The sequence below is a fragment of the Chelon labrosus genome (genome assembly GCF_963514085.1).
Source record: "Chelon labrosus genome assembly, chromosome: 12".
In the NCBI taxonomy this organism is placed as follows: domain Eukaryota; kingdom Metazoa; phylum Chordata; class Actinopteri; order Mugiliformes; family Mugilidae; genus Chelon; species Chelon labrosus.
In genome coordinates this window covers 13,749,672-13,775,882 of record NC_140345.1, presented here as the reverse complement: position 1 = coordinate 13,775,882, position 26,211 = coordinate 13,749,672, and the positions used below count along the sequence as shown (strand labels likewise).

At 40.6% G+C, this 26,211-nt stretch overlaps 3 protein-coding genes across 5 annotated transcripts; 2 read left to right on the top strand and 1 right to left on the bottom strand.

Moving 5' to 3' along the window:
• The first annotated feature begins 111 nt into the window (after window positions 1-111).
• LOC311496711 (myelin-associated glycoprotein-like) lies at window positions 112-7,865 on the top strand. Of its 3 annotated transcripts, XM_084556669.1 has the most exons (9): window positions 112-287; window positions 2,510-2,600; window positions 2,718-3,113; window positions 3,210-3,506; window positions 3,591-3,690; window positions 3,783-3,818; window positions 3,914-3,946; window positions 4,258-4,312; window positions 7,174-7,865. In XM_084556669.1, the coding sequence occupies exons 1-8, from the start codon at window positions 282-284 to the stop codon at window positions 4,274-4,276; spliced, it is 978 nt and encodes a 325-aa protein (XP_084412795.1). In that variant the 5' UTR covers window positions 112-281; the 3' UTR covers window positions 4,277-4,312; window positions 7,174-7,865. The 3 variants fall into 3 exon arrangements, with proteins under 3 accessions (XP_084412795.1, XP_084412794.1, XP_084412796.1); XM_084556668.1 differs by having other exon boundaries at window positions 2,718-3,506; XM_084556670.1 differs by lacking the exons at window positions 3,783-3,818; window positions 3,914-3,946; window positions 4,258-4,312; window positions 7,174-7,865 and having other exon boundaries at window positions 2,718-3,506; window positions 3,595-3,691.
• Window positions 7,866-12,233: 4,368 nt separating this feature from the next.
• On the bottom strand, window positions 12,234-13,341 carry LOC311497585 (sialic acid-binding Ig-like lectin 13; the record flags this gene model as incomplete). The annotated part of the gene is made up of 3 exons (XM_084557896.1): window positions 12,234-12,449; window positions 12,589-12,885; window positions 12,978-13,341. The coding sequence occupies 3 exons, from the start codon at window positions 13,339-13,341 to the stop codon at window positions 12,346-12,348; spliced, it is 765 nt and encodes a 254-aa protein (XP_084414022.1). The 3' UTR covers window positions 12,234-12,345.
• Window positions 13,342-14,558: 1,217 nt separating this feature from the next.
• LOC311497292 (putative nuclease HARBI1) lies at window positions 14,559-19,239 on the top strand. The gene is made up of 5 exons (XM_084557540.1): window positions 14,559-14,746; window positions 15,570-15,863; window positions 17,856-17,968; window positions 18,057-18,168; window positions 18,248-19,239. Exons 1-5 carry the CDS (start codon window positions 14,689-14,691, stop codon window positions 18,616-18,618), a joined length of 948 nt encoding a protein of 315 aa, XP_084413666.1. The 5' UTR covers window positions 14,559-14,688; the 3' UTR covers window positions 18,619-19,239.
• Window positions 19,240-26,211: the final 6,972 nt, after the last annotated feature.

Genomic DNA, 26,211 nt, shown 5'->3' with positions numbered 1-26,211 from the left:
ATTCTTGTTCTTAATTTGCCTGTTTGTTTTTTTTTTGTTGTTTTTTTTATTTGTGTGTGTTTTCTGTTGAAGTGCATTAAGCTCTCTCTGCCGCCATATTATTCTCCTCAAAAAGAACTAGATGGTGGCTTCAGCCGTCTTCTGTGGAGTGGCCTGCTGGAGCAGCAGCATTTCAGCGGCAGACGAGAAGAGACTGAACAGATTGGTGAAGACGGCTGGCTCTGCTCTGGGCTGCCCTCTTGAGCCTGTGAAGGTGCCGGGTGGAAACAAAGCTGTCGTCAATGATGGTAAGTGCTTCACCCACACTGTGTGAAGGAGCGTTACTGCAGGTCCTTCCTTCATGCTGCTCTGAGGCTGTACCACCAAGCCTGCTCCCAGTAGGCTTTCCCCTTTGTGCTTTGCTGTGCTGTAATGTATCCTTTGACTTCAAGTAATCCTCGATTTGCATTATTCCAGTTTCCTGTGTTCTGACCGACACACCAGGGAGACACCCACATTCATTCCTACATACAGTCCAACTTTAATAACTTAAGCCAAGCGCATAGAACAATGAAATAAAATATGAAATGGATCAGATAAAGTTATATGCTGATGTTCAAGACTCAACATCTAAGACTGGTTACTCCCAATTTGCATAAATCAGTGCTTCAGATTTTTTCAGGTTAAATTTCAGTCAACTCCCATTTGGAGATCCCCTCAGTGTTGAGCTGGGCCACGGCACAGCCTGACAGCAGCTGCAAAAATGAATACACAAGTTTATCAATGTAAATAAATGGTTCAAGTCACTGCTCAGTGTTTTACAACTAAATCAATATGTTTAGATCTCAGTGCTGTTGCTCAGCTGAGCATGAAAGAATGGATGATCAAGTCTGATGTAGATTCACTTTGGGGACTGAAGAAAACATGCATGCAGAACTTGAACTTAATAGTGCTCCCTGCTCATCGAACATACAGATAAGTTCTAATAATGACAAGGGGAAGGGTGTAACGACTGTGAGAGAGATGCAGACATGTGTGATGTGGGTGGGACTAGAGGGGATTAAAGGCAAGTGGGTGGTCTCAGGGGGATTTGATGTTGACAAAAAACTGAAAGACAATCAGAGAGGAGGGGAGTGTGTTCTGCAGACACAAACTGTGGTCAACCAGACAGCAGCAAAACAAGGTAGGATTCTAACAATGCAAAATTATAATTACACTGAATACATCAGCATATTCCTTCTTTTGGAAGTTGATACTTAGTCCTATAGTTAATGACAAAGATGTAAAATAACTCAAGTATAGTACTCAAGTATTTTAATTTTATTCTATGTTCTACTTTGACTATTACTTAGTGATATTGACATCTGACAGCTACTTTTTTATTTATGTCAAGTACATTTTGCTGATAACAGTAGCATATCAAGTTGTTTTGAATTGTGTTGTTACTTTTACTTCAGACCTGAATAAGGGCCCACACAGGATAGATTTATCTCTCATTCTAATTGTTTGTCGACCCATTACACCAGTCGTCACTTTTTCTTAAGTTCCATCATTGAAAAGATAAAAAAAGGAGGGAAATGTTTCTCTTAGATCTTTCAGCTTCAGCTTACTGTAGCTGAACTAACTCACCCAATCAGAAGCTTCTTCTGCTACCTGATCATTAGGTGACCAGCAGTTAATGGATATTGACTCAATTGTCTGACTACAGCACCGCTAAAAATAAAACAATTCTGCTTATGCAAATGCCAGATTGCAACTATTAGCTCTGCTTTTATTTTACCTAACAATTTCCTAAACACTGAAAATACATGCGTAATGGTAACTTAAATCTGACCCAGGAAACTTAAGATACCATAAAAATGTGTTTTCATTGTTACTTTAATGATTGGTGAGATCATGTACTCACTCAGTATGCCCACCATTTCTCTGGCTGTATCAGGACAGCACTGTAATGAGGCTACTTTCTGCAAATTAAAAAAGGAATAATAACTTGACAGGACAGAAACAGATCAGAATCAACAGGTAAAATAAAAATATTCTCACGGCTGTGTTCTGGACTCAATTTGATGGCTCCTGTGTTATTTACACTTGCAAAACTTGTCAACAAAGGCATGTGCATGGTGTCTTTGGGGCTCTATGATGTTTATGGATAATTGTTGGTGCTGAAATGCATTATGTTCAGACTTTGCCCCATTTTTCATACGCCAAGCTTATTTGGCGTAATATTTGGCAACTCTAAGTAATGATGCATGGGAATATGCTGCTGCTGTTACATGCTATGCAACACTGTCAGTGTGTATGTGTCTATAACATTACCACTGATGATGTATAAGACTATATACTTTGATTAAACTGTTGTGTCCTTGAGGAAGGTTGGCCTATAGGTAAACAAATGTCTATTGTGTTTGATGAGTGTTGGATGGGCTAGGCCCAGAGAGTCATTCCCCACTTGACTTTGTAAACTATTCATTTTTAACTTTTTAAATAGTTGCATAAGACACGTTTTTTTTTTTTTTTTTTTTTTTCGTAGACGTCCCTCAGTGTTTTACACCAAGACATCTTCAGACAGAGAAGCATGGACACGGAGACAAAGATGCTAATATTCACTCTGCTTTTGACAGGTAACATGATGAGTCACATCTTACTTCTTTCAATCACTTCACACACACAGTAAACTAAAATTAACGACATGCCATGCAAGTAATTCTTTCCATGTCACTCCCAAATGTTCCTTTCAGGTATTTGCAGTCCTGTGTTTAGTGATGAATGGAAGGCTACTGTTGTTAAAACCCTCGATGCTCTCGTTACCTCCTGTGTGGTGGTGCCCTGTACATTCACCCATCCTGGAGGACTGCTTTCAACCTCCAGACTCAGAGGGCTCTGGCATCGTAAAGAAAATAAAGAACAATTCATCTATCACGAGGATCAGACGAGGGTCTTGGACAACTTTAAACGCCGAACACAGCTGTTGGGACGTCTGGGTGATGACAACTGCACCTTGGAAATAACTGACATGAAAGATCATGACAATGGTCCTTTCTGTTTCCGGGTCGAACTAGTGCGTAAAGAGACCAATGAACCCACCCCTGACATGTTCTCTTTTGTTGAGGAATGTGTCGAGTTCAAAATGATCCGTATGTCACCAACATTTCAAGTCTTCATTAATCAATACCAGTTTCCTGTTAGATCAGTTTGTCTCTTACTTTCTTCTTTCCTTTTTTCATTTATAGATGCTCCTCCAGAACCTATTCTGACGCCATCAAAGACAGCCGTTGAAGGAAAACCCTACACTATCATTTGCTCAGTCACCCATACTTGTCCCTCTCATCTGCCTAAACTCACATGGAGCCGAGGCACTGAAGAAGAAGTCACTGAGATTCATAAACAAAACCATGGCGGAGTCTGGGAGGCAACGTCCACCTTAACGTTTATCGTAGAGGAGAAAGACGACCACTCTGATGTCAAGTGCACAGCTGAATATTATGGAAGGAAGACATCCTCCTCATCTGTGAAACTCTTCGTAAAACGTGAGATCTTTTCTCTCCCTTTTTGTTTGTTATGCAATATAAAAGAATAATGCAATCTCCAATCTAAATTTTCTTCATTTGCAGGTAGTGAAAACTACAACCACATCATCATTCCCGCTGCAGTGGGGATCAGCACTGCTGTGATATTTGGACTCCTCTGTGTGTTCATGGCAAAGAAATACAAGTGAGGCACTTCATTGCAGTGATAAGTTACTATAAACACAAATGGTGTGTGTTTTTTCCTCTTTCTGTAATTTGTTTTTCTTTCTGCTTAAGGAAACGTATTGCAGAGCTCCAAAATCAAGAGGGCAGGTAAGTTGATAAACATTTCATATCAAATTCAGTTTGTAGAGTTCTTCTGACAGTTCACTCATGGATTCATGGAGTCATTTTTTCATCTGTCCCAGCATGTTGAACCGCCTTCACAGACTGTCACAAAGGTAAGAAAAGCTGTGCATTTCTTTGGGCTGGTTACGATGATTATGTTCTGTCCCGAGAATGTCTAAAAATACATATCTTCTGATCCAGTTACTGTAAAACATTCTGATTAAGAACAAGAGGTCTTAAAGTCTTTATCTTTCTATATTTAGTGACTTCTGATTCATACACCAATGCACCATTGCTTTCACAGTAATTTGACAACCTTCTGCAGTAGTATCACGCTTAGTTTTGCAGCTGGTTTTGATAACATCTTTGTTTCTATTTATATGTAAGGCAACGTCTTATTTTCTGTTCTTCTTTTCCACTGTAGGACCAGGGCCAGATTCTAAAGATGGGAAGTGAAGAAACGAGTTTCGCTAAAATACGTGAGACCACAATTTTTTCTTTTTTTTTCTTTTTTTTTTTTTTTCTTTTTGTTGACCCCACTCACACCTCTTTTCATCCTCATCTCAGTCAGTAAATTTCTATTTTATTCATATTGCGTTAAGAACCATTCAAATTGTCCCTTGATTGAACCCAGAGCCTGAAACCCCAAGAGCAAACACTAAGATGATAGTGACAAGCAAGAGCTCCCCCTTGAGCAGAACCCAACACATATCAGGGGGAACCATCTGTTTTAGGCTGGCCAAGTAGAAGAAGAGAAAAGTGAAGAGAGGAGAAAAGAGCAGCAGAATGAATGATGAATTCATACATGCATCTAAATAAAGCACATATACAGCATATAAACATGGTACAAGCAAGAGTACAAGATAGAGGTGATGCATGTTCACTGTTTTGTCCTCTGTCCTCTTGCCTGTTACCCAAAAATCACAATTTCTAAATCTTGAGGAGCTACTGTATAAGTGAGGATACACATGTGTTTCCTTTGTGGCTCCAGTGATACACACAAGTAGAATATTATGCACTGTTGTAAATGTAATAGAAAGTGAATAGAGAAGTTGTCACGTGACAGACATCATAAGACCACGGACAAATGATTCCACTTCGCCACAAGTCACGTTTAACTAAGGTTGTTTTAAAACATCTCCAAAGCAAAGATGTCTCATTTGGTTTAACTCCTGTCTCTTTGACGCCTCTCTCCTTGCTTCTCTTCCTCGCCTCCTCCGCGTGCATCTCAAGTAGGAGGGACTAACAGGTGCAGAAAGGGAGCAGAGTTTGTACAAAGTGAGAAATGAGAAAAGGAGTGTCTGGATATGTTTAACGGAGAGTGGCATCTGTGCCGTCGGTGTGTCTGTGTCAGTAATAATTAACCCTCCTAATTAACCCTCCTATTTGTCCTTTTGTCCTCCCGGGTCAATTTGACCCGGGCTGTTTCGACTGCTTATAAAACATGATGTATACATTTTTTTAAAAAAGGTTTTGTTTCACCTTTTAATTGAACTTGTTTCCAACACATTAACATACATTTTTTATTTAGTTTTGTAGTTTATGGTACCATACACCTAATTTACAAAAAAGTACAACTCGTTTTTGAGTAAAAAAAAAAACTGAAATTCTGAATTATTTTCACTATGCTTATGATTAAAGGCATATGTGTTGATCCATTATCACAGGCTGGTATATGTCAATGTTCAGGCAGGATATTGTTTTGAAACCTTTTTGATTTTTTTAATGGCAGCAAATAGTCACACCTGTTGTCCTCCCGGGTCAATTTGACCCAGGCTTTTTCAGCTGGTTTCAATGTAAATGTGTGAAATGATGACACCATTCTGTGTTACATATTTTTTGGCCTACTTCATGACAAGTCATTGCCACACATTTTAAACTTCTTTAAGACATGTTTTATGAAAATGAACCTAATATAGAAGACATTATTAGTTATTTGGCATAACTACTGATTAGTATATGTAAACCATTAGTCAGGATACCCCAAGGTCAAAATTAACTGATGCACTTGTTTTCATAAATAAGAGAATAAAGAAATACAATTTGCAAAGTTCAGCAGTTATTTTAAAAACTCTTTCTTTGATATTCTTTATAAAATAATAAACACAGAAATACACTGCAATTATAGTGTATTTATAATCTCAGTTTGTTGTTTATAGTTATCTTGTCCAGAATTAGAGAAAGACATATCACAGGTGTGAAATTAACATGTTCACAAATGTTTTGCTTTGACAGTTTGTGTTGTCTGGAGGCCGAATGCACATCAGAGACTGGAAATATTACACTGCATGTGTGTATGTGTCTGTGTGTGTGCGTGCGTGTGTTGATACATGTGTGTGTATGTGTATATGTGTGTGATTTTGGTTTTGTGGGGTGTGTGGGTGTGTGTGCATGTTTGGGAGTGTGTGTGGGCGCGTGTGTGTGTGTATACATGTGTGTAGGGGTTCGTGTGTACGTGAATGCGTGTGTGTGTGTTTTTGTGTGTGTATGTGTGTATGTGCGGGGGTGGGGGTGTGAGGGTGGCTGTGTGAATGGGTGTGTGTGTGTGGGTGGTTGTATATGTTTGTGTGTGTGTTAATTGTGCTGAAAACCACAATAGTGTGACCCATTGCACCACTAAATATGACCGCGTCAAATTGACCTGGGAAGACAACCGGTGTTATAAATTTTGATAAAACACACATAATTTAACAAATATAGTCATAATTAATTGGAGCTATAAAGACCATAGCAGGGGGCCATCCATGTATTTTTCAGGCAATTATATGGAAGAAAACCAAAGTTATGACAGTTTACATTTTGAAATCGGGTCAAATTGACCCGAAGACAATTTTTTCAGGCAGTCCAGTGACACCAAAACAAACAACGCTGATGATTTTTTTTTTCTTGTTTTCTAATACTGTGGTCCCATTATAGAGATTTCCCAACATGAAGGAAAAAACAAAGTCAGCAAAGTCAGCTTGCCTGAGGTTTCTCTGAAACGTTTCACTTCTCAGTTCTAACCAAAGAACCTTGAATTACAGAGAATCTAAACAGACAGACTTTACAAGTTGAGTTTACCCTTGTTTAAGCAAATTAACGTCTTGTTACAAAGTGTTCTGTATCCACCTTCAGTCACCACTGACGTGCATTATTGATGTTCTCTACAGAAAAGCTATCCAGATACAGATGACAAGTTAAGTGTAAAAGGGATGCATTTCTTAACATACAAAACTATTATGGTCTAAGAGGACCTGCACAGCTGCAGAGATAGGAGAAAACTACAAGTATGACATACTGTTCATATTGTATATTACGGTGCAAATTAAAATGTTTTATCTGTGTTTTCTCATTTTTTCAGGCAGTCCAGTGACACCAAGAAGAAGGAGCTCAAAGTCACAAATGCCTGAATCCTGTATGTGCCTTTTAAAGTGGGAATCATATTAAAGGATGGAAAAAGCCACATGGCAGAGGATGGGGATTTTTTTTTTTTTAAGTAATTTGTTTGACAAGCTTGCTTTTTAAATCAGTTCAGTTTAAATCAGCTTCAGCGAGGAAAAAAAAAACAAGATAAAAATTTTAAAAATAAGTTTTAATACATCTGTAAAATACATTTTAGTTAATAAGCATGTAATTATAATCTTCATGCTTTGTTTTCTTTGTTGATAATTATAGACAATGATGGCAGCGTGAGCTGTCTTGCGTGAATGTGTGATCTCTGCCCATAACGTTTCTGTATTAATAAGCCTATACTACAAAAGAAACTCATTTACATTTACTAACTCTTATCTTTTCCTGTTGCCTGTTATGTGAGTTCTTCTCTTTGTGCATTAAATTTTGACTTGTGCTCAGACTGTGGTGATTTCTTCTTCAGTGTGTGATTGCCCCATTCTCCACAGGGGGGAGTTTCTACAAACATCCCTAACTTGATGACATTACATAACTATTATGTTATTTGCCTCTGTGTTTTCTCATGGAGGAACTACTCCACCAAGCAACTGACTGCTAAACACCAGCAGCTGTAGTTTTGGGAAAGCAAAGCGCTCTCTGTCATATTATTGCGTTTTGGTGTTTCTGTCTTTTTGGCCATGCAGTTTTATTTTGAAATAAAAAAAAACTATGTCTTTAATTGTACTTCCTTAAGTCTGTATTTTCAAGGTTAATTTATGACAAAATTATTCATTCATTCATTCATCTTCTATACCCGCTTATTCCTGTTAAAGGTTGCGGGGGTCTGCTGGAGCCTATCACAGCTGTCATCGGGCGAGAGGTGGGGTACACCCTGGACAGGTCGCCAGTCCATCGCAGGGCTATGACAAAATTATCTGTACTAATTTGAGTGTGTAATGTTATTTTAAAATACTGCAAAAGAGAATTTTTTTGTAATTCAAGAAAAAAAAAAAATACTGAAAATGCTTAGAAGCATGGGACTTGAAAAAAATAAAAATAAAACAAAGTGGAAGATTCTGATCAGCTCAAATTCAGGCCTAGAACTTCAGCAGGAAAACCTGACATAAGAAAATACATCACTGCCACATGTCCCCACGTGGATTAGACATGTTGATTGTCACACTAGGGCGGCACAGTGGCGAGGTGGCACTGATGCCTCACAGCAAGAAGGTCACCGGTTCAAATCCATGGGCCGGCTGGCCTTTCTGTGTGGAGTTTGCATGTTCTCCCTGTGTCTGCGTGGGTTCTCTCCTGGTACTCCAGCTTCCTCCCACCATCCAAAGACATGCTCATTAGGTTAATTGGTGATTCTAAATTGCCCGTAGGTGTGCATGTGAGTGTGAATGGTTGTCTGTCTCTGTGTTAGCCCTGCGATGGACTGGCGACCTGTCCAGGGTGTACCCCTGCCTCTCGCCCGATGACAGCTGGGATAGGCTCCAGCAGACCCCCGTGACCCTTAACAGGAATAACCGGGAATAGAAAATGAATGAATGAATGAATGAATGATTGTCACACTAGAGCACAGTAAGAGGTCACAGTTAAACAGTGTTAAATTGCACCTCTCAGATTAACGAACAATGAATGTTAGAAAGGCCACCCCTGAGCACATTGGTGGTGGGCGGCTCGAGACAAATATCGATAATATCGATACCAACGTTGGTATCGATACAGATCGATATTGGTCGATTTAAAAAAAGTAATGAGATCGATACTTAAGTTTCAGTTTCTCTCTTGTTTCATTAAAGAGGCGACCTGACTGTGTTTGTCTAAATGCTGCTGATGTCACAGAGTAGACCAGGCTCACTTTGCTCCCCCTCTCGTGCGTTTGTTGTACATGTACCATCATGTGACTCCTCGGCGCCAGATAACCAAGCACCGCCCACCACTACCAGCCAGGCCCGGCCAGCAGCAGCGCATTACACACAGCGCAGAGACGGAGCAGGAGAATGGCTTATACACTGCCTGGCCAAAAAAAAAGTTGCCACCAAGAAAAGGTCATTGGACCGCCTTCAACTTTGATTACAGCACTCATTCACTGTGGCATTGTTTAGATAAGATTCTGCAATGTCACAGGATTTATGAATCCATGAATCCTGGCATTGTCATCATGGAATATGCCCGTGCCATAAGGGGAAAAATCCATTGATGGAATAACCTGGTCATTCAGTATATTCAGGTAGTCAGCTGACCTCATTCTTTGGACACATAATGTTGCTGAACCTAGACCTGACCAACTGCAGCAACCCCAGATCATAGAACTGCCCCCACAGGCTTGTACAGTAGGCACCAGGCATGATGGGTGCATCACTTCATCTGCCTCTCGTCTTACCCTGATGCCCCCATCACTCTGGAACAGGGTAAATCTGGACTCATCAGACCACATGACCTTCTTCCACTGCTCCAGAGTCCAATCTTTATGCTCCCTGGCAAATTGAAGCCTTTTCAGTCACAGCTGTTCAGTCCCAATCCCTTGAGCTCCCTTCACATTGTACGTGTGGAAATGCTCTTACTTTCACTATTAAACATAGTCCTGAGTTCTACTGTTGTTTTTCTTCGATTTGATTTCACCAAATGTATGAGCGATTGCTGATCACAATCAATCAGGATTTTTTTCCGACCTCATTTCTTCCTCAAAGCCGATGGTTCCCCATTATCCTTCCAGTTTTTAATAATGCATTGGACAGTTCTTAACCCAGTTTTAGTAGTTTCTGCAATCTCCTTAGATATTTTCTCTGCTTGATGCATGCCAATGATTTGACCCATCTCAAACAGAGGATGTATCTTTCCACATGGTTGAGAAATGAGAAGCTACTCATTGCATCAGTTGGGGTTAAATAACTTGTTGTCAGCTGAAAGATAATCACCCATGCAGTAATTATCCAATAGGAGTCTCGTACCTCTTTGGTTAGTTAAATCCAGGTGGTGATTTATTTTTTTTTTTGGCCAGGCAGTGTATTTTCAGGCCGAAAGTGAAACAATAGCAAGTTTTACTATTTGTAAAACGGCTGTAAAATACAGTGGTAACACAACAAACTTGTATACGCATATGGAAAAAAAAAATGCAGAAACGGAGAGAGGAGGAGAAAAATCCTCAGACCCCCAAAAAGAAGTGCACAAAAGGGAGAAATGTTGTCTTGTACTTCCTAAACACATTCACTTCCAGAAAGAAGTAAAATAAATAGAGAGATTCAGTTTAATAATTGTATAGGAATGTTCTGAACATAATTTGTTTGTCCTCAAGTGATCATTTTGTGTTGTTTCTGAAGAAAAACTTTTATTGTGATAATGAAGTACTTTCTAATTACTTATAAGCTTTGCCCAAATTCTGTACAGGATTTTAACTGATTAGTAATCCAAAAGGTAAATCACAAAAACACTTAAAGGTCATGAAAATTCATTCAGATTTAGATTGATTCCGATTGACGATGCATCCACCTTAATTATTAAAAAGTATCGATATCGGTATCGGCGATACTGTCCCTGTACTTACTTGGTATCGGATCGATACCAAATCTAGCGGTATCGCACACCACTAATGAAGAAGAAATCATCACAGTCTGAGCACAAGTCAAAATTTAATGCACAAAGAGAAGAACTCACATTACTTATAAATCAGTTCAGGCAACAGGAAAAGATAAGAGTTAGTAAATGTAAATGAGTTTCTTTTGTAGTATAGGCGCATTAACACAGAAATGTTATAGGCAAAGTTCACACATTCACGCAAGACAGCTCACCCTGCCATTACTGTCTATAATTATCAACAGAGAAAACGAAGCATAAAAATTATAATGACATGCTTATTAACTAAAATGTATTTTACAGATGTATTAAAACTTATTTTTAAGAATTTTTTCCTTGTGAAGCTGATTTAAACTGAACTGATTTAAAAAGCAAGCTTGTCAAACAAATTCCCCATCCTCTGCCATGTGGCTTTTTCCATCCTTTAATATGATTCCTACTTTAAAAGGCACATACGGGATTCAGACTCTTGTGACTTCGAGCTCCTTCGTCTTGGTGTCATTGGACTGCCTGAAAAAATTAGAAAACATACATAAAACATTTTAATTTGCACCTCTGTATGTTTTTATTAACATATTGTGGAACTGACAATAACACCAGTCTGTCTGTTTTGATTCTCTGTAATTCAGTTTTGTTTGGTTAGAACCTCAGGGAAGTCCAGCTGACTTTGTTTTTCCTTCATGTTGGGAAATCTCTATAATGGGACCACAGTATTAGAAAACAAGAGAGAAAATTAATCATCAGTGTTGTTTATTTTGGCTTAATTATTACTGACACAGACACGCCGACGGCTCAGATGCCACTCTCCGTTAAACATATCCAGACACAGACATCATCATCCCCTCCTTTTCTCATTTCTCAATTTGTACAAACTCTGCTCCCTTTCTGCGCCTCTTAGTCCCTCCTACTTGAGATGCTTCCGGAGGAGGCGACTTCTATATTCACTTTCTATTACATTTACAAAAGTGCATATTATTCTACTTGTGTGTATCACTGGAGCCACAAAGGAAACACATGTGTATCCTCACTTATAGAGTTGCTCCTCAAGATTTAGAAATTGTGATTTTTGGGTACCAGGCAAGAGAACAGAGGACGGAGAAGAGATAAAACATTGAACGTGCATCACCTCTATCTTGTACTCTTGCTTGTACCATGTTTATATGCTGTATATGTGCTTTATTTAGATGCATGTATGAATTCATCTCATTCATTCTGCTGCTCTTTTCTCCTCTCTTCTCTTTTCTCTTTTTCTACTTGGCCAGCCTAAAACAGATGGTTCCCCCCGATATGTGTTGGATTCTGCTCAAGGGGGAGCTCTTCCTTGCCAGTATCGTCTTAGTCCTCATTCTTCGGGTTTCAAAAATGACTCCATGAATCAATGAGTGAACTGTCAGAAGAGCTCTACAAACTGAATTTGATCTAAAATGTTTATCAACTTACCTGCCCTCTTGATTTTGGAGCTCTTCAATACGTTTCCTTAAGCAGAAAGAAAAGCAAGTTATAGAAAGAGGAAAAAATACACACCATTTGTGTTTATAGTAACTTATCACTGCAACGAAGTGTCTCACTTGTATTTTTTCACCATGAACACACAGACGAGTCCAAAGATCACAGCAGTGCTGATCCCCACTGCGACGGGAATTATGATGTGGTTGTAGTTTACACCACCTGCAAATAGATAAAGTGGATCGCAGAGCCATTCACTCTTTAAATTGTACACATGGATAAGACACCACATCTAGTGCAGTGTATGTGTCAACATAAGGGACATCCTCAAATTTTAAATAACAAGGCCAACAGATCTCACGTTTTACATAGAGTGTCACAGATGAGGAGGATGTCTTCCTTCCATAATATTCAGCTGTGCAGGTGACATCAGTGTAGTCGTCTTTCTCCTCTACGATAAACGTTAAGGTGGACGTTGCCTCCCAGACTCCGTCATGGTTTTGTTTATGAATCTCAGTGACTTCTTCTGCAGTGCCCCGGCTCCATGTGAGTTTAGGCAGATGAGAGGGACAAGTATGGGTGACTGAACAAATGATAGCATGGGGTTTTCCTTGAATGGCTGCCTTTGAGTGCGTCAGAATAGGTTTTGGAGGATCATCTATAAATGCAAAAAATAAGAAAGTAAGAGACAAACTGATGTAACAGGAAACTGATATAGATTAATGAAGACTTGAAAAGTTGGTGACATACGGATCATTTTGAACTCGACACATTCCTCAACAAAGGAGAACATGTCAGGGGTGGGTTCATTGGTCTCTTTACGCACTAGTTCGACCCGGAAACAGAAAGGACCATTGTCATGATCTTTCATGTCAGTTATTTCCAAGGTGCAGTTGCCATCACCCAGACGTCCCAGCAGCTGTGTTCGGCCTTTAAAGTTGTCCAAGACCCTCGTCTGATCGTCGGAATATATCCGTTGGTCTCGATTGTCTTTACGATGCCAGAGCCCTCTGAGTCTGGAGGTTGAAAGCAGTCCTCCAGGATGGGTGAACGTACAGGGCACCACCACACAGGAGGTAACGAGAGCATCGAGGGTTTTAACAACAGTAGCCATACTGACAAGCCCAAACTGGTCAAAAACAGCAGAGCATGTTGCAGATATGGAGGGGTCATAAGGAAGAGGACTAATGATGGCCCTAATGTTTGTGACCTTATTAATAAAAAAAACTTAAGAACTTCTCACAGACTTCAGTTGAGTTCTCCAAACGGGTTGATTGTGGGGCATTAAGAACAGAGTTTACAGTTTTAAACAGAACACAAGGATTGTGACAGTTAGAGGAAATGATGTCTGAGAAATGCTTAGACTTAGCAGCTTTCATAGCTCCTTTAAAAACGCCAGCGGTCTTTCAACATCTGGACACCTGTAGCTTGTCCTTCTTCCCCTTCCTTTCAGCTCTCCTGCACTCACGCCTGAGAGCTGTTTTTAACGGAGCAACAGTATCTAATATGGTCTTACAGGATGGGTAAAAATAAGTGGATAAGGCTTCAACATCTGAATTAGAGCCCAGATGTTCGGTTGGTCTGATTGCTGAGTTAAAGGCTGCTGAGAACAGAGCGGCAGTGGAGGAGTTAACAACACGACAGAGCTGTGCAGGAGTGCGAGGTTAAACCAAACGACAAGGCAGAGGCATGTCAAATACAACAGGCATATGGTCTGAGAACGCAGCATCACACATCCCCTAATACAGGGTTGATGAAACAAAAGTTTCGTTTTCTGTGATCACAGTGGTTGCTGGTTAGATTAAAAGTGGAATGGAAACTCAACAAGTCTTCTCCGACCACAGGGAAATGCCAGCAGCATACGCCTATTTGTCATTTTATTTTCAAGTCTGACCCTGACACAAGACAGTGGAGATGGAAGCTCTAACACGGTCTCTGTTTTCTGTGTGCCTTTGCATTCAAGGTATGGTACCTCCTGTATGGTGAATATTCAGCTGCAATCAAACAAACAGGAGAATTAAACAGTCAGTTTTTGTCTTTTTCATGCGTCTCTTTTGTTTGCAAAATAATTTAATATTCAGGTGAATTTGTACTTTACTACATTCATTCATTGACTCCATGCTTATTCTATTTCACTGTTCAATGTGTTACAGTTACTCAAACCGATGGCTCATCTTGGACAGCTAAGGTGCCGTCCTCAGTTAAAGGTCTCCTTGGGTCATGTGTGATCATCCCCTGCTCATTTGATTACCCACAGCCAAAAAATAAACAAATCTCTGGTTACACTGGGATTTGGAACGACGACAGAGATCGCTCTATCTATCACCCAGACAAGGAAAATATCTTGGAGAATTATCAGGATCGGACAACGCTGCTGGGAGATGTCAGTCACAAGAACTGTTCTCTGAAGATTGATGACATTCGGTCCAGTGACCAAGGGCCTTTTCATTTCAGAATTGAAATGAAAGACTACGACGGATTTTCCTACATACAAAACAAAGTTTCCATCTCAGTGATTGGTAAGTGAAATAAAAAGCCTCCAGTAAAAACTATATTGTGACAGTAATTCCTATATTTCTGTCTTGAATTCCAGTATTGTTATCATGACATTTATTTGTTTAATTGTAGTTTATCAGTCTTCACTCCTCTCACGAGTTAAGTTTCTTACTTTCTTACCAAAGAAAAAGGAACTAATGGGCACTAGTAACACATCTTTTCATCCATGGTATCCTACAGTGTTTGATTCTCTGGATTATTTCACATGTCATTGTTTGGCAAATTCAATTTGTAACAGCACAACCTAAAAAAACAAACAAAACAACAAGTTTTCAAACTGTGCTGGTAACGATTGTTATTTAGGTTTTTTCTCGTGACAGTCTGTTACCTAGTTCCTCATTCATGCTATTATAATGGATTGATATCCTCTTTCTTTAAATAACTTTGATTGCAAAAGAGTGTTTCCCTTACACAGATGTTTCATATTGAAAAAAAAATGTAACGGTTCCTGTTTGTCCTATATGAAATCAGACATAAAAATCTTTTGTTTCATCATGTATAGAGAGTTACAGTGTATAGGTCATGTTACAGGTCATGTTCCTGTTCTAACAGCCTTATATTTTTAAATTAATCTTTATTTTGAGGGAAATAATATAGGAAATATCTTTCCACGACAAAGGGTGTTTGTAGTCCAGTCTAGGGTTTGTGAATTTATCAGCTTTGCTAACAAGCAATGCCAGAACTAAAAGTTTCATAAAAAACAATCCAGTAGACAAGTGTTCTCTATTAGTTACAATACAACTTCAGATCTTTGCCAACAGCTATTGTGATCTTTCTTGTTAACAGATGAATCACAACCCATCAACTTGTCTATGGTTGAGGAGATAAGTGAGGGTCAGAGTGTGTCTCCATCCTGCTCTGTGTTTTACTCCTGCCCAACCTCTCCTCCTGTTTTCAACTGGAGTCACTCTGGAGAGCAGCGTTTTCACTCACAAGAGCTCAGTGACGGCCAGTGGGAAGCGACGTCAACTCTGACATTTCGTCCGACCTGCGCTGACCACAACAAGTCTTTACAATGCAGCGTTCAAATGCACAATGGAAAGCCGCTGCAGACACAATCCAAGGTCCTTCGAGTAAAATGTAAGTAGTGATGATAAAAACAGATGCTTCTGACACGGTGACCTTCATGGTTTCAAACAGACAATAAAAAGCATATGAAGAAATAGATACACAGCACTGTCAGACATACATGTACAAAAATTGATTAAAGACGAGTGAATATAAATAATATAAATAAAATCAAAGACAAGTCAAAATTGTCAAATATTCTGAAAGTAATTAGAACAAATCAGAGCAAAGACAAGCAAACAAAGAGAACAGAGATTAAAATGAGGCCAAAGGGAGTTAACACTTTGTAGTATATATAATTATATGATTTAGTTTTCCCAAGTGTGGAAGCTGTTCCACTAACTGAACGCACAAACCTATATGCCTGTAACAAGTATTTATCTCCTGTGTAAAATCTTCTTAGAAATTTTACCTTTAAACATGTTAGTCAGTCATACACCAGTCAGCCACAACATTATGACCAGTGACAAGTGAAGTAAATAACATTGACCATCTTGTGACAATGCAATGTTCTGCTGGGAAATTTTTGGACCCGTCATTCATGTGAATCTTAGATAGTAACCCCCACCTAGACCAGACCAGGAACCCTCCACCCTACAGCAATGACACTTCTTGATGGCAGCAGTCATCCCCAGCAGGATGCAGCCTGACACAGGGACACGCACAAAAACGGTTTAGAACAACTCAGAAAACAAGAAAAACAGCACATAGTGTTGACCTGGCCTCCAAATTCTCTGGATCCTAAAGTGATCAATTATCTGTGGGATGCACTGGAACAAGCCTGATCCACAGAGGCCCCTCTCCTCAACCCATAGGACACAAAGGCCCCCACTAACAACATTCTGTTGCCAGACACCACAGGACACCCTCAGAAGTCAGAACTGGTTTGGGGGCACAAGGGATACCTACACAATATTAGGAAGGTTGTCATAATGTTATGCCTGATCGATGTGTGTCTCGACGGATGGCAATGTCGGTCAAGTGGTCTGTCAATGCGACATTTTAGTCCTGACAGAAATCACATCAACTGTTGAGGTCTCCAGAATATTGCAGATTCTTTTGGCACCATTATAATATGAAAGTGTCAATTTAAACTATCCTATGCAAAAGAGTGTATCTGTGAAGAGCACCACAGGAGTATATAGTATGTACACCTACATGTTTCTATGCAGATGCCCCAGCGAATGTGAAGGTTGAGTACAAATCAGATGTGAAGGAGGGACAAACTGTCCACCTGGGGGGTATTCCAGAAAGCGGGTTATGTGAAAACTCTGAGTTTGTTAACCCTGAGATGAGGGAAACTCTGAGTTATCCGTTCCAGAAAGAGAGGTAACTTAAACTCTGGGTCTGTTACTGCGGTAACTTACTCTGTGAACATAACCTGCTCGCTGGCAGGTTTACTATGAGAAACCCAGAGTTTCTACCTGTCGCCTAGCCACACGAAGAAAGCAGTTAGACATGGATTGCCCATTCATTAGAAATCCAATCGACATCGAAGCCGTATTGATTAGAAATGCATTACGTCGTGAGAGAATCTTCCGACCCAGATTAGACGTTTTATCATTTCCCGAGGATTTTCTTTTTGAACGCTACCGCTTTTCATCCAACAGTATCATTTATCTCAATAACCTTCTCCGGCCATATATCACCAACCTCACACACCGCGGACGAGCACTCACATCAGAGCAAACTTTATGCATAGCGCTACGTTTTTTTGCAAACGGCAGTTTTCTTTATAACATCGGGGATGCAGAGCATTACGGAAAGGCAACAGTGCGTAGAGCTGTGAGGAAGGTAACCCTCGCACTGAAACGCCTGTTACCAGTGATGGTGGTGTTCCCCGGACACAAACCTGTTCGCACCATCAAAGAGGAATTCCAAAGGATTGCAGGTTGTGACTGATGTAGAAATCATATATTCTGTTATTTTAAATTATGATATAGACCTACATTCTGCTGCGGCCTCAGAGTGGGGTCAGTAGCTTAATTAGCTGTCATTTTGCAGGCCTTCCAAATGTGATAGGATGCATAGATGGGACACAAATCCCTATTACCGCGCCTACACAAAATGAAGGGGACTATGTGAATCGAAAATCCTTTCACAGCATCAATGTCCAGGTATGTGACCTACCATCTTAAAAAATATGTACATGAAAATGTATACATTACAATACAACTAACTCATGTCATTCTCTGCACTGTAAAGATCATATGTGATGCAGCTTCTCTTATTACAAATGTAGAAGCTAAGTGGCCTGGCTCAGTTCATGATTCCCGGATCTACCGGGAGTGTAGTCTGAGCAACAGATTTGCACGTGGTAAGGAAGCTAAAGCTTTGTACAAATGTTCTTTGTCTCCCTTTCTAAATGCACTCAAATGTGTCCTCTATAATTACAGGAGAGTTTGATGGCTACCTGCTGGGGGATCGAGGCTATCCATGCCAGCCCTTTCTGTTGACCCCTTACCCTGACCCTGAGCCGGGGCCCCAACAACGTTTTAATGTGGCCCACTGCAGGACTAGAGCCCGGGTTGAGATGACCATAGGCATACTCAAATCCCGGTTCCAGTGCCTGCGTAAGCTCAGGGTCACCCCAGAGAGGGCATGTGACATCATTGTGGCATGTGTTGTTCTCCATAATATTGCAATTATTAGAGGAGAGCAACACCCTGCCGTACAAATCAACGACGCCGAGGATGACCATCCCATCCCTGCAGATGTTCAGGATGGAAGGGCAGTAAGGGACCTCATCGCCCGAAACCACTTTTGATTAAAAATAAAAGACAAATTCACATGTGATTTGGTTCTTCTTTATTCCCTAAAAGTACAAAAGCAACAGTCAGGATTTGTAATATAGTTCCAACCATTAACATATTTCACATATTCACCTGTTTCACCATGACAATGCACCCAGCTCAACTGGCGTTCAAGTAATAGAATTTCCAAGTCTGTTTTTCTGATTTGCCGGTCCAGGTACACCATTTCTTTTTCGTTTTTTTTAATGGTTTTCATTAGGTGCACCCTGTACAACTCTTTTACCGGCAACTGGGAAACATATGGACGACATTTAATTCCTGCAGTTCTACATACAGATTTAACATGGTATTGACCGAAAATCTCACTGTGTCAAGCTGTGCTCTAGAAGTTGATGGACCCTCCTCTTGGTGATGCCCAGCCATGTTCTGTTGAAGGACAAGAATGTACTAGTTTGTCCATTATCTATGCTCATCACTTCAGTGTACATGTCAAACTCCAAATTCCACTCAAGAATGTAAATGAATATGAATGGGTAGAGCACTGCCAGTAGCTATACATAATATTAAGACACACTTCAGTAGGCCCCTCCGGATCTCTCCCTGTGGCAGCAGACAGCGTTTCCTCATCATCATCATCCTCCTCCACCACCTCCTCCTCCTCCTCCTCCTCCTCCTCCTCCTCCTCCTGTGATGCAGGAAAAGATACTGTTTCAGAATACTTTGAACTACCATCTGAGGCAAGATCTGAGTATGGAATACTTACAGCTGCAGGGTTAACGATTGTTTCAGTCGGAGGCTGAACCAGGCAGATGACACCATCCACAACTGTTGGGTGGGTGGATATATATTTGTTAAAAAGTAGGCTATATATATATATATATATATATATATATATGTAAGTTTTATTTTTAAAAAAGACATAAGTGTATACTTGCATCTGATGTAGGCACTTGTGTCCTGGGGGGTGACAGGCTCAGATGAGCTTCCCCCAGGGATGCCTTCAGTCACAGGGCGACCCCTGTTTTGGCTGAGAGCCAGCTCCTCAGCCTCTGTCAGAGGTGGTGGAGGTGGCCCTCCACCCGTTTTTCGGGCCTCTGCCTTCTTTCTGTTGGCTGAGCAGAACTCAATGTTTGCAGTCTGAATTAATATTTACTTTACGTTTAATAGCCTAAGTCAATTAATAAAAATAAATCAAAGTGAGGTGCAATCATAGCCTAGCAAAATATGCCGTACCTTTTTGAACGATGTTTTTGTTTCATTTTGAGCTGCTTCCAAGTCCTCATTTCTCCTGTTGGATTGCACCTAAATGAAAAACTCAGATTTCATTCCTACTTATATTCATAACTATAGGCTATGCTACGATCTTACGGTTAATTGTTACGTCAATGGAATAGTACATTCGAACTTACGCGTTGACTCGGGCAGCAATTTTCTCCCATGCCGTCTCTCTCTCCTTCGCTGCTGTTGCATTTGCGGCGAAATATGTGCTCATATTCTCCGTAGGCCAGCATAAGGATCTCCAACTCCTTCTCACTGAAATAAGTTGATCTTTTTTTGTTCTCGGTTGTCATGGTGACTCGTGGTATCGGGGCTCCATTGATGATGGCTTTTTATAGTTGTTGTGCACGCGCGTAACTCGAGGTTAACATACTCAGAGTTGATTGAACTAACTCAGATCAGCTGTTCTGGAACCGGATATTCAGAGTTTCCCGACTCAGAGTAAGTCAACTCAGAGTTCAGGGATAGACTCAGAGTTTGTTGAACCTGCTTTCTGGAATACCCCCCTGAAATGCTCCAGTGATGCTAACCCTCCTGTCAGAAGCTACAAGTGGCACAATGAAACGGGTGCTCAAGTTCACAAGGGATCGATCTACATCCTTCCAAATGTCTCTAGACACAGAAAAGGGCCGCTGTACTGCACTGCAGTTAATGAACTAGGACGAGTCAGTTCAAGCTCTGTGCGGCTCAATGTGCTATGTAAGTAAACAACTGCAGAACCGTGGTGATAAAGAAGACAACAACAATAATAATAATAATAATAATAATAATAATAATAATAATAATACATTTTATTTGTGGGAACCTTTCAAAGCACTCAAGGTCACCTTACATAAAATAGGGATAGATAAAACAGCAAGAGAACCAGGATTTAATTTCTGTCAGATAGGCAGAAAGGGCAGGGGGTGGAATAGTAGAGGTGGGCTTTGTAGACAAGCAGAGCTGAGTGTCATCCACGTAGGAATGAATATGAACCTTATGTTTATGAAAGAGTTTGGCAAGTGGAAGAAGGTAAATGAAGAACAGTAGTGGACCCAGGATGGAGCCCTAGTGGACTCCTCTGGTGATGGGTGGGATCTGAAGTGTTTAAGCTGCGCAGTGGGAGAGATACAGTATGATGTAAACCATTTGAGACAGGTGCTAGTGATGGCAACGGAGTAGTTTTAAAGAAGGTCATGAAATTGTTACAGCGAGCAGCTGAGTAGAGGTGAGATTGAAGAGTATCTGATGACGTTCTCAGTTGTAGGCAAGCTGTTGATTTTGGCAGATAAATCAATATTTTTTCTGATAACGAAATGAGACTGGGTGTGACTGTTTTTTACGGGACAGGGTTAGCTTGGTATTGAAGAGTATTAGCCCATGATCAGAAATGGGAAGATCAACTGGTGTGCAATTGTGTGGGGTGAAGCCAGAGGAGCAAATCAGGTCTAATGTGTGTTGAGTAGCCCAAAGCCTGAAGGGGTTGCCGTGTTTGACATTCTCATTAGCCGACCTGGTTAGGTTGGCCAATATACTGTGGTCCACTTCCCGACCAGCCTTTCTTGAGGAGAGGTGAGTTGAGGATCAGAAAGATTTTATTGATTCGGAGTCATCGAAGTGGAAGCTCTGACGGTGGCAAGCGATGTCCAAGTGGAGTTGTATTGCCAGCGGAGACTCGGTTAGGTGAATACATAGTTGCAGGTGCTCAGCCACTGAGTATTGGATTATTGATGTCGATGGATGGACTATAAGAAACAAGACAATCTATGCAAGCACAGACTGCACAAACAGTTTACTGATCCACATAGTTGCCGAGGATAATCCAAAATTGGATTCCTGGTAGCAATTAAATGTGAGGCCAGAAAGCGGCAGGTACAGGTAATCCAGGCACACACACACAAGAACTGTTTTGAACAAGCAGGACAGATTCCACCTAGACCACACTAGTTAATATCTGTTAAACTGGGAACAAGTACAGTTAAAACAAGGGTTAAAAAGAAAGGCATCCGGAGAGCAGTGACAGCTCAATTGGAAGTCCAGAGGATTTAATAAATGTGCATTTCTTGCTGTCTGGCAAACAACACGCAGGCCAGTGCCAATGTCACGCTCTCCCTGCCTGTTAAAAGTAAGAAATACTTTGAATGCAGCATATGTAGATTGTCACCACTGTGTTTGGACACACTCTATGATTTCTGTTTGGACAGGTAACATGCTGTATATTTACATTGCTGCTGGAGCAGCTGGAGGTTTGGTGATCCTTGTAGCAGCAGTGATAGTTGTTAAGAAATGGTGAGTTGCTATAGAAAAATTTATTTATTTAGAATTTTGTTCAAATGTAAGTCGACCAAACCCGTTTGTTTAACATAAAGGCACAACACTAAACAAAAGACCAGCAATAAATATATACTTTTAAATCAATCATTTGTTAATACGATGCAACAATATGGCTTATAATAGTTAAACCAGGCAGAGGCAGAAGGTCAGCTTCTACGTCATTAGAATCAGTTCAGTCTTGTAATTTGCATTACAAGGATTCAGTGTTTGTATAAAGTGTGCTTAAATTAAAAACCAATATTCTGCCAGTAGGAGGAGATCTGGAGACACAACAGAGCCTGACATGAGCACCACAAAGGCAGACAAGGAGGTGGAGCTCTCAGCGTCTCAGTATGCCACGACACAAAGGTTTTACGTTAATTCACATCAAATACAAACCTCACAGTGTCTTTATATGTACATTTAATAACTGTACATGTTTCTGCGCCAGTCAGGAAAAGAGAAAAGAGACCTATGATGACGTGGGATGCCAAGGCATTTATTCCAATGATCATATTTATGGCAACATGGAGGTATGTAAACCTTTCTTCATTCATACATGACACACGTGCATGCAAGAGGAGAGAGAGTTAATGTTGTTTCCTATGCAGAATGGTGGAGATGACGCAATCTACGCCAACATGTAACTTACAGAGGAGTTGTCCATGTCCGTGCTGTTGAAGTGAGAATCAAGAAAGTTGTAAAATATTTCTGTATACATCACAAACATTCCTTTTTCTCTTCTCCTGAAACTTACATTGTTGACAAAGTTTTTCATGCCCATCAATGCGCTTGTGCTTGCAGTTGTTTATTGCTGTGCATTGTGGATTGTATATCTGATCAAATAATGTGTTCCAACTAAACAGCATTAAGCTCTTGTAGCAGTTTCTTTGCATATTCATTGTCTGCCCCGCCCTGATTGTTTTCACCTGTGTCTCCTCTGCCCTTGTATGTACATAGTCCTGCTTTTCCCTTTGTCCTCTTTCTCGTCATACTGTCCTTTTTTTCCATGTCTTGTCAGGTCTTTCGTTTTTATTGTTGGATTATTCAGCCTCCGCTTCTGCTGTTCCTGTTCCCAGTGGCGGACTGGCCATCGGGAGCACCTGGACATTTCCCGGTGGCCTGGCCGTCGAACTGGCCCGCTCGGCGATTGCCGACAGTCGGGTCGGGTCACGCTTGATTTTTAATGCTCATTAGGGCATCTGCCTCGCTGAAGCTCACACAGACTGAGTAGCAACGTTGGGCACAAACCGCACAAACACACCCCCCCCTCTCCTTCTGTGAGGTTCTCCGTCAGGTCACAGCACTGCAGACATACACACACCAAGTTGCGCCCCCACCCACACCTGGAGCCTAGGTCTATATGCAAAATGGTGCAAGGTCGACAGGCCAAGAGGAAAGGTGGCGCAGAGAGGGAGAGAATTAAAAAGATAAAAGCAATGGCCACAGATGCAGCAAAGTGCTGTAAAATAACTGACATGTCAGTAAGGGAGCAGGTAAGACATTAAACACTAGTGGTGACAACAGACCATCCAGCACAACTAGCTTAATGAGGAGGTTAGCTAACTTCAGAAAACAAATGTTGTAAATTGTAACAAAGGATATTGCAAATTTTAGAATATGGTTAAGTAACATAGACACAGGATAATAAATTATATGAATATTGAAATCCTTGTATTATATTATATATATATATAATAATTTAATTTAACCTTTATTTAACCAGGTAAAATTCTGAGATTAATAACATTTGTTGTTATATGAACATAGCCAATGCATATAAAAACTGTCAATTAATGAATTTGAATAGCTGGGAAATTATGGATGGCTTTTGGATTTTTCTTTACAAAGGTGGAGAAGGGAGCAGTGGCAGCACAGTCAGCAGCACTAGTACTGCAAGAGCTCCTGGTGTTTTGCGTTAATCGGGTTGTGGTGGCCTGGGATGGTATCAAATTCCCGGCCTGAATTATTGTCCCACTCCGCCCCAGCCTGTTCCTGTTCCTGTTCCAGCTCTTGTTCCTGAGGTGGCTTGGACTCCAGCTCCTGTGAGGGCGGGTACTGTCGTGTTTCTGTGTTATGATTTCCTGTGTTCATGTTTTGAGTTTCGTTCATGTTTCATGATAGTTTTCATCTGTTTCTCCTCTGCCCTTGTGTGTGTATATATAGTCCTGCTTTTCCCTTTGTCCTCTGTCTCGTCATACCGTCTTTTTTTTTTTCCATGTCTTGTAGGTCTTAGTAAAGAGTTACTGTTTCCATGCCAAGTCATGTCAAGTTTTGGTCTTCCGGTGTTCTTCTTGTTTTGATTTTCGTTTCTGGATTATCCTGCCATTTGGCAGCGCTTTGTGTTTCCTTTTGTTTGATTAAATTCATTTTTACCAACTCCTACCTCACCGCCACATTATCCTGCATTTGGGTCTATCCTCCATTTGCCCACTACCTACTATTGACAGAATGTGAAAAGCCACATGGTGGAGGATAGTAGGGTGAGCTGTCTTCCTTTAATATGTGATCTCTGCCCATAATGTTTCTGTGTTAATGCGCCTATACTACAAAAGAAACTCATTCACATTTACTAACTCTTATCTTTTCATGTTGCCTGAACTGATATATAAGTAATGTGAGTTCTTCTCTTCGTACATTACATTTTGACTTGTGCTCAGTCTGTGGTGATTTCTTCGTCATTGCTTTGTTGATAATGCTTGAATTCTCCACAGGGAGGAATCTCTACAAACCTCCCTCACTCAATGACTGCTCTCTGACCTTTTTCAATACTTGGTCAACACATTTATGTTGGCCAGATGGTGGAGCTTTAAGACTGATCAACAACTGATGAAGTCACTGAAGGCTGAAGCAGTGACTGGAAACTAACTCACTAACTTGTTTCCAGTGGCCACGTTGGAGATACTTTCTGTGATTCTTCTCAACAGATCAAACTGAAACGCACTGAAGAAGTAACTTTTGTTTGTCTGTGTGTGTTGTACATTTACTGAATACATTTCGAGAAAAAAAACACAATCAAGAATTATAGTGAGCTGAAACAGCAGCTTGGTTATAATGAAGCAAATTTCAACAATGAATAGGGAGTAGTATCAGTTCCATGATATGTCTTTGTTTCAAGTACAACGGGACATTATGTCTAAAGTAGATAGAAGACCAAGAAACAAAATTAGGGTTTGGTTTTATGTTCATGTTTTCCTGGTAACCTGGTAACTTTCATCAAATTTCCAAATACCGTCAGAACAACGACAGACTGTGATCTCAGAGATCTCTGATTAATCATTATTTTGATGTCAGACAAGATCAGGCCTTCTCTGTGCCATCGAGGACTCTCTTTAAAATCCAGGGGACCTGATCACCTCTCATTTAAATCTGGGATTTCAGCAGACAAACCAGAAGCAGGAAGCGTCATCACTGTCAACTGTTTTAGTGAGCAGGTAAAACACTAGATGTGTTGTGTTGAGGTATACATGTTTATTCATTTTATATGTCCTGTAATTATTAGCTGTTGTTTTTTTAGATAAACTTTCTGTCACTTTGATTTACAGTTTTGCTCCTTGTTCCTTATTCACACATCCTGCCATGGGTAACTTAGTGTCCACTGGCTTCACTACTATTCCCAAGAAACTGTCCTGGGGGCGGCAGAAGGAGGACACGGTAAAACTGGAGGATTTGATGCAACGTGAGGAAGATTTCTGGAGCGTCAAACGAAAGCAAAATTCGTCGCAGGATCCACTATGTCGACTTAGCTGTCCAGGAGAGCGTCATTCAAGCATGTGAAATGCTGAACCCCGCCTTTGTTGGAGACCAGTGCCAGTGAATTTACTGAGTTCACATGAATAACTGAATCCACACAACATGTCAGAATCCTCAGTTGTGATGTCTGCAGGGCAACTGCAATGGTACTGCAGCACGGGAGGTCTCACATGGAGGGAAGCCGCTGAGACAACTTTCACCATTAGACTGTGGGTGTGAAACTGTAATCAGGATATGAGACCACAGTGTAAATAGGCACACCCGTTTATTTTTCAATATTAATC